The sequence below is a fragment of the Lycium ferocissimum genome, chromosome 11 (assembly GCF_029784015.1).
Source record: "Lycium ferocissimum isolate CSIRO_LF1 chromosome 11, AGI_CSIRO_Lferr_CH_V1, whole genome shotgun sequence".
Lineage (NCBI taxonomy): Eukaryota > Viridiplantae > Streptophyta > Magnoliopsida > Solanales > Solanaceae > Lycium > Lycium ferocissimum.
Genome location: NC_081352.1, coordinates 38,449,778 through 38,461,859, shown reverse-complemented (window position 1 = coordinate 38,461,859; position 12,082 = coordinate 38,449,778). Strand labels below are relative to the sequence as shown.

Genomic DNA, 12,082 nt, shown 5'->3' with positions numbered 1-12,082 from the left:
ATGCTTTAATTTTGGCTGTGAAATTACAATACTACCCTTGATCGACGATCCTAATTCTCAAATCCATGTTTCTATAATAGTATTAAAAAACCCGTAATATTTTTCGATATATAAAAATTAATATAAGAACCGAAAAAACTAGTACCCCATTAAATTAGAAAAAAATACCATGTTCTATCAAAAAGAAAAAAAAAAAAGGGTCCTATATAAGAGATAATTAGACGTTGGCGCAAAGTAGTGTAGCCCTAAAAAACACACACAATTACAACAAGTGCTACACCAGACAGGTTGAAGCAAAAAATGGGGAAGAAGAGAGAACGCCTCACAAATCCAGAACCCTTTCTTGAAGATGACACTAAGTCCAAAGCTTCCTCTAAAAAACGTTCCAAAGCTCCTAAATCTCACCAACAACAACAACAGGCAAAAGCCCAATTAACATTTTTTTTTTTTTGGTTTTATTTAGTGGTATTATGGCATGTACTTATTTAGTAATCGCGTAGTTGTCTATTCTTTGATTTCTGTTATTATCTGTTGTGTATCGTATGAGTTGGTGGTAGTACACTGATTTGGTTTGCCTTTCTTTGAGCCGAGGGTCTATCGGAAACAACCTCTCTACCTTCCATGGTAGGGGTAAGGTCTGCGTACACTCTACCCTCACTTATGGGATTACACGGGGTATGTTGTTGTTGTAGTTGTCTATTCTTTTGATGTGTATTACCATCCATTGCTGCATTTGCTTTGTATCTTGCTATTTTGTTTGTTGTCATATTTTTTTGTATGTGCTTCGAATTCCTTTTCTTTTATTTTCCCTCCCTTTCTTTTATTGGGTGTGTTGTTGTTGCTGTTGTAGTATTATGGCATGTGCTGATTTAAATCTGTGGGTTTGCTGGTTGTTGACAGGTTATATCGTCTAGTATTAGCTCGAAGATATTGAAGGAGGCTTTACTTCAGCAGAAGGAAGTAGATGAGGAGGAAACTCGTGAGAGAAATCCTAACGCTCCGGTTTTTGATGAGGATGTCGCAACTAAAGCTGTAGAGGAAGACGATGATGATGACATTGATAATTTTGGTGGATTCCAGGAGACCCAAAGCCAATTTGGTGGTGATTTGGAGGTAACCCTTTTTAAATTTAGCATAGTGGCTGCTAAGAAGGTTGATGAATGTAGTAGTTAGCGTACTCATCATGATATTTATACAAAGCTTGCACTTTTTTTTTGCACAAAGTTCCTATATTTGAAACCGAATAATTTGGGGTATAGAGGATTCTAATAGATGTTATAGAGCAAAAGGAAGTAGGTGAGGAGGAAACTTGAGAGAAATCCTAACGCTATAGTTTTCGATGAGGATGTCACAACTAGATCTGTAGAGGAGGAGGAGGAGGACGACGACGACGACATTGATAATTTTAATTGGTTCCAGGAGATCCAAAGTCAATTTGGTTGTGATTTGGAGGTAACCCTTTTTAAATTTAGCTTAGTGATGGCTAAGTAGGTTCATGAATGTAGTAATTAGCTTACTCATTGTGATATTTATACAAAGCTTGAATCTTTTAGTGGGTTCCAGGAGACCCAAAGCCAATTTGTTGATTTGGAGGTAACACCTTTTAAAAATTTAGCTTAGTGATTGCTAAGAAGGTTGATGAATGTAGTAATTAGCTTACACATTCTGATGTTTATAAAAAGCTTGAATTTTTAGTGGGTTCCAGGAGACCCAAAGCCAATTTGGTAATTTGGAAGTAACCCCTATTAAAATTAGTTTAGTGGTTGCTAAGAAGGTTGATGAATGTAGTAATTAGCTTACTCATTGTGATATTTATCAAAATCTTGAACCTTGTATTGCACAACGTTCCTATAGTTGAAACCAAATAATTTGGGGTATAGAGGATTCAAATAGAGGTGAGAGAGCAAAAGGAAGTAGGTGAGGAGTAAACTCGAGAGAGAAATCCTAACGCTATTGTGTTCGAGGAGGATGTCGCAACTAAAGCTGTAGGTTGAAGAGGATGATGACATTGATAATTTTAGTGGGTCCAGGAGACTCAAAGCCAATTTGGTGGTGATTTGGAGGTAATCCTTTTTAAATTTAGTTTAGTGCTAAGAAGGTTGATGTAGTAGTAATTAGCTTACTCATTGTGATATCTATGCAAAGCTTAAATCTTTTAGTGGGTTCCAGGAGACCCAAAACCAATTTGGTGATTTGGAGGTAACCCCATTTAAATTTAGCTTAGTGGCTGCCAAGAAGGTTGATGAATGTTGTAGTTATCGTACTCATTATGATATTTATACAAAGCTTGAACCTTTTTTTGTACAAAGTTCCTATATTTGAAACCAAATAATTTGGTGTATAGAGGATTCTAATAGATGTTATAGAGCAAAAGGAAGTAGATGAGGAGGAAACTCGAGAGAGAAATCCCAACGCTCCAGTTTTCGATGAGGATGTCGCAACTAAAGCTGTAGAGGAAGACGATGACGATGACATTGATAATTTTGGTGGGTTCCAGGAGACCCAAAGCCAATTTGGGGGTGATTTGGAGGTAAACCTTTTTAAATTTAGCTTAGTGGCTGCTAAGAAGGTTGAATGTAGTAATTAGCTTACTCATTGGGATATTTATAAAAAGCTTGAACTTTTAGTGGGTTCCAGCAGACGCAAAGCCAATTTGGTGGTGATTTGGAGGTAACCCCATTTAAATTTAGCTTAGTGGCTGCTAAGAAGGTTGATGAATGTAGTAATTAGCTTACTCATTGTGATTTATAAAATGCTTGAACTTTTAGTGGGTTCCGGGAGACCCAAAGCCAATTTGGTGGTGATTTGGTGGTGATTTGGAGGTAACGCCATTTAAATTTAGCTTAGTGGCTGCCAAGAAGGTTGATGAATGTAGTAGTTATCGTACTCATTATGATATTTATACAAAGCTTGAACCTTTTTTTGTACAAAGTTCCTATATTTGAAACCAAATAATTTGGGGTATAGAGGATTCTAATAGATGTTATAGAGCAAAAGGAAGTAGGTGAGGAGGAAACTCGAGAGAGAAATCCTAACGCTTCAGTTTTCGATGAGGATGTCGCAACTAAAGCTGTAGAGGAGACGATGACGATGACATTGATAATTTTGGTGGGTTTCAGCAGACCCAAAGCCAATTTGGTGGTGATTTGGAAGTAACCCCATTTAAATTTAGCTTAGTGGCTGCTAAGAAGGTTGATGAATGTAGTAATTAGCTTACTCATTGTGATATTTGTAAAATGCTTGAACTTTTAGTGGGTTCCGGGAGACCCAAAGCCAATTTGGTGGTAACCCCATTTAAATTTAGCTTAGTGGCTGCTAAGAAGGTTGATGAATGTAGTAATTAGCTTACTCATTGTGATATTTATAAAATGCTTGAACTTTTAGTAGGTTCCGGGAGACCCAAAGCCAATTTGGTGGTGATTTTGAGGTAGCCCCATTTAAATTTAGCTTAGTGACTGCCAAGAAGGTTGATAAATGTAGTAGTTAGCGTACTCATTATGATATTTATACAAAGCTTGAACCTTTTCTTGTACAAAGTTCCTATATTTGAAACCAAATAATTTGGGGTATAGAGGGTTCTAATAGATGTTATAGAGCAAAAGGAAGTAGGTGAGGAGGAAACTTGAGAGAAAAATCCTAACGCTATAGTTTTGATGAGGATGTCGCAACTAGAGCTGTAGAGGAGGACGACGATGATGACATTGATAATTTTAATGGGTTCCGGGAGACCCAAAGCCAATTTGGTGGTGATTTGGAGGTAAACCTTTTTAAATTTAGCTTAGTGGCTGCTAAGAAGGATGAATGTAGTAATTAGCTTACTCATTGTGATATTTATACAAAGCTTGAACCATTTTTTGTACAACGTTCCTATATTTGAAAACAAATAAATTGGGGTATAGAGGATTCAAATAGAGGTTATAGAGCAAAAGGAAGTGGGTGAGGAGGCACTCGAGAGATAAATCCTAACGCTATAGTGTTCGACGAGGATGTCACAACTAAAGCTCTAGAGGATGAAGTCGATGATGACATTGATAATTTTAATGGGTTCCAGGAGACCCAAAGCCAATTTGGTTGTGATTTGGAGGTAACCCTTTTTAAATTTAGCTTAGTGGCTGCTAAAAAGGTTGATGAATGTAGTAATTAGCTTACTCATTGTGATATTTGTACAAAGCTTGAATCATTTAGTGGGTTCCAGGTGACCCAAAGCCAATTTGGTGGTGATTTGGAGGTAACCCCTTTTAAATTTAGCTTAGTGGCTGCTGAGAAGGTTGATGAATGTAGTAATTAGCTAACTCATTGTGATATTTGTACAAAGCTTGAATCATTTAGTGGGTTCCAGGAGACCCAAAGCCAATTTGGTGGTGATTTGGAGGTAACCCTTTTTAAATTAGCTTAGTGATTGCTGAGAAGGTTGATGAATGTAGTAATTAGCTTACTCATTGTGATATCTATGCAAAGCTTAAATCTTATAGTGGGTTCCGGGGACCAGGAGGCCCAAAGCAAATATGGTGATTTGAAGGTAACCCTTCTTAAATGTAGGTAGGTGATTGCTAAGAAGGTTGATGAATGTAGTAATTAGCTTACACATTGTGATATTTATATAAAGCTTGAACTTTTAGTGGGTTCCAGGAGACCCAAAGCCAATTTGGAAGTAACCCCTTTCAAAATTAGCTTAGTGGCTGCTGCTAGAAGGTTGATGAATGTAGTAATTAGCTTATTCATTGTGATATTTATAAAAAGCTTGAACCTTTTTCAATACAAAGTTCCTATATTTAAAACCACAAATAATTTGGGGTATAGAGGATCCAAACAGAGGTTATAGAGCAGATGGATATGAATGATTCATAAAACCTATTCAGGCTAAATTTGGTTTGAGGTCTAGTTGTGGTTGCTTAATTATAAATAATTTTCATTGACATGGGAAGTTATCCGGCATTCTGTCGTTATGAGTACTCTTTTCTAGCTACAACAGGAGCATTTTTTATATATGTTTAATACGATAAATTGGATCTTAACTGATATCTATCAAGAAAAAATTCAATATTCAAGAATAGAAATGTCTCACTTCTTTTTCCCAGTTTCTCTTGGTATCTTACAAATGTCAATTGACTTATGTTTTTTTCCCATGTGTTCAAACAGGATGAGGTTGATAAGTTGCTATTGGAGGATGAGATGCTATTGGAGTCTTTCTTATCTAAGCATGAACGCCCTGAGCGCACATTGGCCAATATCATCGAAAAGATGAAGGAACAAAATCCACAAGTTTCTTCAGGTTTTATTCTGAGTCATTTCGAACAGGAAATAACTATCACCAATATTTGACTTCTTTTGATTGTTCATGAGCAACCCAAGGTTTAATTACATCCATTATCACACTTTTTTAGCAATTTGACAATGTCCTTTATCCAAAAAACTAAAAATAAAAAATAAAAAAGCAATTTGATGATGAGAACTGATATAGTTTGTTTGTAGGAGTGCAACCAACGCCCAAATTGGATGACTCGATCATTGAGTTGTACAAAGGGTATGTTTTATGTCCTGGTCCTTATTTTATCTTCTTTTTTTTTTTTTTTTTTTTTTTACAAGTGAAGTCTTCTATTGGTAATCTGCAAACTTAGCATTAACAACCTTGCTGACTGGCGATGCTTGTTGTGCAGTGTTGGCAAGCATCTTAACAAATACACTTCAGGCAAGATGCCAAAAGCATTCAAACATATTCCTTCATTACAATATTGGGAAGATGTTTTATATCTAACAGAACCTGAGAAATGGTCACCAAATGCAATGTACCAAGCCACAAGAATTTTTGCTTCTAATTTGGGTGTCAAGAAGGCAGAACGCTTCTACAAGTTTGTCTTGCTCCCACGAGTTAGAGATGATATTCGCAAGAATAAGAGATTGCATTTTGCTCTATATCAATCTTTAAAGAAATCTCTTTATAAGCCTGCTGCCTTCAATAAGGGAATCTTGTTTCCCTTGTGTGAGGTACACATGCATTTAATATAGTTCTATTTTCTGTATCATCTCTTTGCATATGTGTATGATGCTTATCCTGTGCTCTTTGAAATGTCTATTTTCTTTTCCAGTCAAAGACATGCACCTTGAGGGAGGCTGTCATTTTCGGGAGTGTTATTGAGAAGGTCTCCATTCCGCATCTTCATGCTAGGTATGCCGCTGAAAATGTTTATAATGATAACTGTGACATGCGTTTTTAGGGCTTTAAAAAGTAGATGTTGTCATCATATTTGTGCAGTGAGATTTTCTTAGTTCTGCTGGTGGTCTTTCTATCTTTTGTGAGAACCATTGAGAATTCCTCTTATGGTTCTCACCCTACACTATTTATATGGTTGACATAGTTATGTGGTAACAATTTGTTTGCTTACCTGTTTATATTATGATAATTAGGGTCACAAGCAATCTGAAACAAATGCATTCAGTTCAATGTGCAAGAAGCTGAAATTCAAAGTACTAATAAAGAACTCAAGCAAGATGCGAGAAATTTATGCAGTGAACAAAAATCTGTTACAAGCGAATGTTACCATTGTCAAAAAAAAAAAAAAAATTCTGTTACAAGTCCTTGCACTTCCCTCATAGTCTCGTCATTTCGTTTTATGCCAGAAAGACTGTCTTTCTGGCATAAAACGAGCCTGGAATGAATATATAAAAAAAAAAAAAATCATTTGCAAGTTGTGTACGGCCTCTATTCCACTTTAGGTGTATTATTTGACTTTATGGTCAATTTGTCTGGCTTTTGGAATGAATATTGACCTCGAGTCTTCAAATGAAGGAAATAAGAGCAGGCACATGTTAAGTAGGGTATAAATGCTATTAAATTGTTCAAGTTTTAGTTCCAAAATGCTAGATAGACTAAGAGTAGGTCAGTAACCAGTTTCCGCATTTTTTGACTGGAAAATTCAGCATAGGACAAGATTAGGAACAGAAAGAGTACCTAACTTCTACAATTTTTTCTTGTTGCAACTTCTTTTCATATTTTGCAAGTGAACCCAGTTACTATCAACCAATGGCTAGTTGGCTACTGTCACTGTATTACCTCATTCTTTGAATAGTCTAACTTCAATCATTTTGGGATGCAGTGTGGCGCTGCTGAAACTTGCAGAGATGGAGTATTGTGGTACAACAAGGTATTCTACATGTTCTGCTTCCTTACCTCATGTTACCTTACAGTTTTCAATGTTTTTTCTTTTTTGGTCCTTTGAACAATAGCTATTGTTAAGAGCTTATAGCATTTTGCTATCTTATACATGGAAGCTAAAATTGTTTCTCTGTATATCATCACTTGATGGGTGGATTCCTGCCACATGGCTATGCAAAAAGAAATAGAGGATGTTTTAGAAATAGATTCTTGTTATTCTCATGAGGTGTTGCAGTTTAACATCTGAATATTCAATAGAAATTTATGTTATGATAAGTTTTCTGTGCATGCATTACAACTCATCTTGAACGGTGCACCCAAAGGTGTGACCTAGTGGTCAATAAAGTGAGTTGAGAACCATGAGGTCTCAGAGAGACAAAGACACTGGGCGATTCCTTCCCATCTGTTCAAGCTTTGGTGGAATTGGCCCTCACACCACGATGATAAAAAAATACTCACCATAAACGGTTGCTTATCACAGTTAATGATGAAGAATTAGAGACGTCTTCCTTTCTTATGTGTCCACACAACTACAGTCTTGCATTGATGGTAAATAATCTTAGTTATTGCATCACTAAGATTGGTACTCGCTGCGAGCACATGCTTCACATGGGAATATGTGGTGAATTTATATCTATCTTGTAACTTTTTATTGTTTTAAACTTTTTCCTTTTGGTTTACCCATGATTCAAGTGCCAGTAAAAACTGTGTACTACTATTATATATAGGATTTTTTTATTTGATTGCCTTGAACAATTTAGTTTGTTTATGAAAGATAAACCGAGCTAATTGAGATAAGCATAACTTATTATGGTTGTCTGAATGATAGGATTCAAATAGCATGAGTGTTGAGTTGTTGGTGTCTTATTTGATTTTATTCACTTCACTAAGATAATAATTTTTAAAAATGATGATAACCCCAACACAGGGATTTTTTAATTAGTCTCTCATGGAAAAACAAAATTTCTCCAAATTGATATGGTTGACCGAAATAAGGGGGAACGATATCTGTTGCTATCTCCATCTCTCAATAAAGCCTGGACTAGTTTGATTTGAAAATAAAAATTTATGTTTGAATAGACTATCGGGTTCAATTTTGGTAAAGAAATGCTTAAAATAATGATTTATGTGAAAAAGGGCTGAATAGTTAGTGTAACATTATGTTTTTGTTAATACAAAGCAGCAATCTTTTCGGTGAAATCATTACTCATAGCATATATATACTGGTTAGTATAAAGTAGCATTAGTTTACGTTAGTCTGCATTAATGGGAGAACATTCGGTATTTAAACAAAGATGTCATGTTTTTACTGATGGACCTACACAAAATAGTTGCTTTATTGAGATCAAGGTAGCTAAATTATGTGGCTGGATTTTTTAGTATCAGGATTTGTTCCATCATGCAAGTCGTGCACGTCTCATGCCAATCTAGTTCTCCCTGAGTTTTTTTCCCGCGACAATTAGTCTGACCAGTTTTTCCTTGTTTTTGCTGCAGTTATTTCATCAAGTTACTGATTGAGAAGAAATATGCTTTGCCTTATCGTGTACTTGATGCCATGGTAGCACACTTCATGAGTTTCTTTGATGAATCAAGAGTCATGCCTGTGATCTGGCATCTGTCACTTCTTGTATTTGTGCAGAGGTTGGTTTCACCCCTTCATTTCTTGTGGTATTTCTTCCTCTTCACTGTGGCAATATGTTGAACTGGTAATAAAGCTTTGAGGTTACTTGTCATACACTCATACTTAACCCATTGATAAGCCACCAATTAGATTCATTTACACATCTAGCTTTCTATTAATCGTTTTTCCTTTCTCTCTAAGTACCTGGGTAATCATACTTTGAATTCTTTTGCCATGTCTGCATGGATTGAACTCATATATGAAGATATAATAACGAATTGATTGACAAAGTAGGGATGTAAATGACGAGTAGCCGCAATTTCATTTATATTAAGGAACATGATATAAAGTTTCTTGTTTATTCCTAATGTCTACTTCACTATGCTGTATGGCTGACGCTGCATGGCTAAGAATATTTTGAGGCTGACAAGTGTTGTCACTTGTTCAAGTGATGGTTATGTTCTTTTCTTTTAATATCAGTTCACTAGTAACCTTGATATTGCCTCTCGTTATGGGTTCTTTCCGTTTTACGTTCTTGTCTATATGTTAAATAACATGATAGCTTTTGCAGAGTTGACTTTTCTGAATAATGTTTAATGTTATTCGGGTAAATATCTTCACAGGTACAAGACTGAGCTAAGGAAGGAGGATAAAGCTAACATAAGAGCACTTGTTGAAAGGCAAAGACATAGATTGGTATGCTTTTGTATTTTATTTTCAACTGCTGCTATTCTGATTTCTGTTGATACAAGCAAACATCCAAGTTATGTTTGTGCCTCCAAATTGCAGATTACACCCGACATATTGAGGGAAATTGAGAAGAGCAGAAGTCGTGGGGAGAAGGAGGATGATGCTATGTCAATTGATATCCTCTCATTTATGGTTTAAATCTTTCAGTTAAGCATAATTTGATCTACTTGTGCTGTCACCTGCTATTTCCATAACATAGAAGGGTTCTTAATGTCTTAAAAAACTGCCGGATGAATCAGTAAATTTGCGGTTTAAAGGGATACCTGTGAGTGTGTGTATATCTGCATTGATGGGATAATCACATATGTTTCCCGTCAGACATTAATGAGGTGAAATATTAAAAAGTAAAGGGCGCTGTTCCCTTCTCTCTCTCTCTCTCTCTCTCTCTCTCTCTCAGAAGGGGTGAAAGGAATCTGTGGTTAGGTTCTCATGTTAGGTTGTCATGCATAACAGGGTGCTATCTTCTGTTTGCAAGTTTTGTCCATCTTAGAAGCTAGTTGCTTTTCGAAAGTTGGATGCGTTTTAGCAGGTTTATTTTCTATGGTTCTTTATCGACTGAAATAGAATAGTAGATGTAGCTAAGATTTATTCATGCTGCTAAAGTCAAACTTGTTGGATGTTCCTATAACTATATAAAGATTTTTCTTAACTCTATATTACCTAGTCCTCTTTCTGTGATCAATAAAGCAATTGAAGAAGATAGGTTTGATATCCCAGACGTTCCTATGGAGGAGGACTAGATTTTTTATCAACAACTTCTATGCGTGGTAAGATATTCGTTCTTGTAAATGTGATTCCCAGTTTAATTATATACGCGCATGATCTCCAGCAAATACTGCAGACTAAAAAGCGTAGCTTTACTTTTTCAGATGCAGCATGTGATGGTATACTAGCAGATTTAGGTTTCAGTATGCACAGAGACTGAGCTCGTGCCACAGGATAGATGAGCATGCATGTCTGGGCTGTTGGAGTTTTGAACTAGATATTTTGCAATATATTCTTTCATGATACTTGAAATTTTTGATCATTTCTGATCATTTCATCAGCATATATACCTGTTGAGCCTAAAAAGTGTAATTGCCATGGTTTTTCCAAGTTTAGTGTATCACATAATCGTCCTTTGAGAATCCCAAGATTTGTGGTCTTTATATATTCAAGAAACAGAGCACATACAGGAGTTTAATTAAATTGACCCCCCAGGGTTTGCTTTAGATTCAAATATCTCTTCTGAATAAAAACACTTTTTTCCTTCAGCAATTTTCGGTGTTTGATCGGTAAAAGGAACTTGTTCAAGTCTATGCTGTTGTTACTGCGACTCTATATAGTTGTACACAAATGCCGTGAATATAATCTGAACTCAAATTTAGAAAGAGCTTGAAGGACTTAATCCTCAATAAATTAGAGGTAAATCACAAAATTCAAGATTAACGGTATCCCAATTTATCTACTTATGAATTGTTACGCAAAAGATAAATCATCTTCATACTGATTCGCCAAATCAAGCATCTCCTTCACTCCGGATATTCAATTAAACAAAAATGTTCTTTTCAATTATGAAGTTCAATTGTTATTTTGTGTTAATCAATACAGCAATAATTTTCTTGGGTGCATCAATACGATAACTAATACACTTACTATAAAAATGTTTGAGTTTTAATCATATTTCATATACTACGTAGAAAAATTATGAAATACTTTAAGCTTAACTCCTCTGATGTATCCTTACTCGTGCATTTTGATAGTTAAATCATACTCATATTTCATTCGCACAAATGCCCTATTTTGGGTTTGGGGTGGTCTTTAATTTTTGCACCTCAAATTTGTGCGCTTTAATTTTTTTCCCTTCAACACTTTTTGCATGGCATAAGTTTTTATTTCACTTCGCACAGTTCAGATTATATCACATAAGTTATGCTGGACACGACAATACTTTCAAACTCCACAAATACAACACTTATGCCGAGCCAAATTCCTACATAACTTATGCCGAGCAAAGTTTAAGGTCAGTTTTCGAAAATAAATGTTACAAAATTTAGATTTAGCAAAGCAGGTCTAAATATTTTTATTAAAGGGAAAAGGGTCAAATATACCTCTCTACTTTAGTTTATTAGCTAACTTTGCCCTCCATTCGCCAAAGTAGTCAAATATACCTCTCCCGTTACAAGTTGGGGCCAAATATACCCCTACCGATAGCAAAGTTTCAAAAATACCCCTCATTTCTAACATATTCCCACATAAGTAAGTCTATTCATTGGAATTGGGTGACATGGACACCACATGACTGTCACGCCCCGAACTATGGCCTGGGCGAAACACGGCACTCGGTGCCTTACTGCATGTGACCGAGTGAACCACATGGCTTGCTGAATCATCATGAGGCATAACATGAGCGGAATTTAACGTGAATGCATGATGAGCCTTTATAAAATGCAATAAGTCATAATACTTAATCAAAACACTTGTTTAAACATGAGTACGGAAATAACATGAATAAGCCAAAATGGCTATACGACTCCGAAAGTGTGACATGACATAACTGACTTGTCTAGTCTATAAAA

The 12,082-nt window shown here is 35.8% G+C and overlaps 1 protein-coding gene across 2 annotated transcripts; it reads left to right on the top strand.

Moving 5' to 3' along the window:
- Positions 1 to 229: 229 nt before the first annotated feature.
- On the top strand, positions 230 to 10,743 carry LOC132036003 (bystin). 2 transcript variants are annotated; one of them, XR_009409500.1, is made up of 12 exons: positions 230 to 420; positions 901 to 1,113; positions 5,140 to 5,272; positions 5,473 to 5,524; positions 5,658 to 5,985; positions 6,087 to 6,166; positions 7,095 to 7,142; positions 8,648 to 8,794; positions 9,398 to 9,470; positions 9,564 to 9,639; positions 10,185 to 10,314; positions 10,418 to 10,743. XR_009409500.1 is itself a non-coding variant. In XM_059426217.1 (12 exons), the coding sequence occupies exons 1-11, from the start codon at positions 301 to 303 to the stop codon at positions 10,262 to 10,264; spliced, it is 1,350 nt and encodes a 449-aa protein (XP_059282200.1). In that variant the 5' UTR covers positions 230 to 300; the 3' UTR covers positions 10,265 to 10,291; positions 10,394 to 10,743. The 2 variants fall into 2 exon arrangements, 1 of the variants encoding a protein (XP_059282200.1); XM_059426217.1 differs by having other exon boundaries at positions 10,185 to 10,291; positions 10,394 to 10,743.
- The last annotated feature ends 1,339 nt before the right edge of the window (positions 10,744 to 12,082 follow it).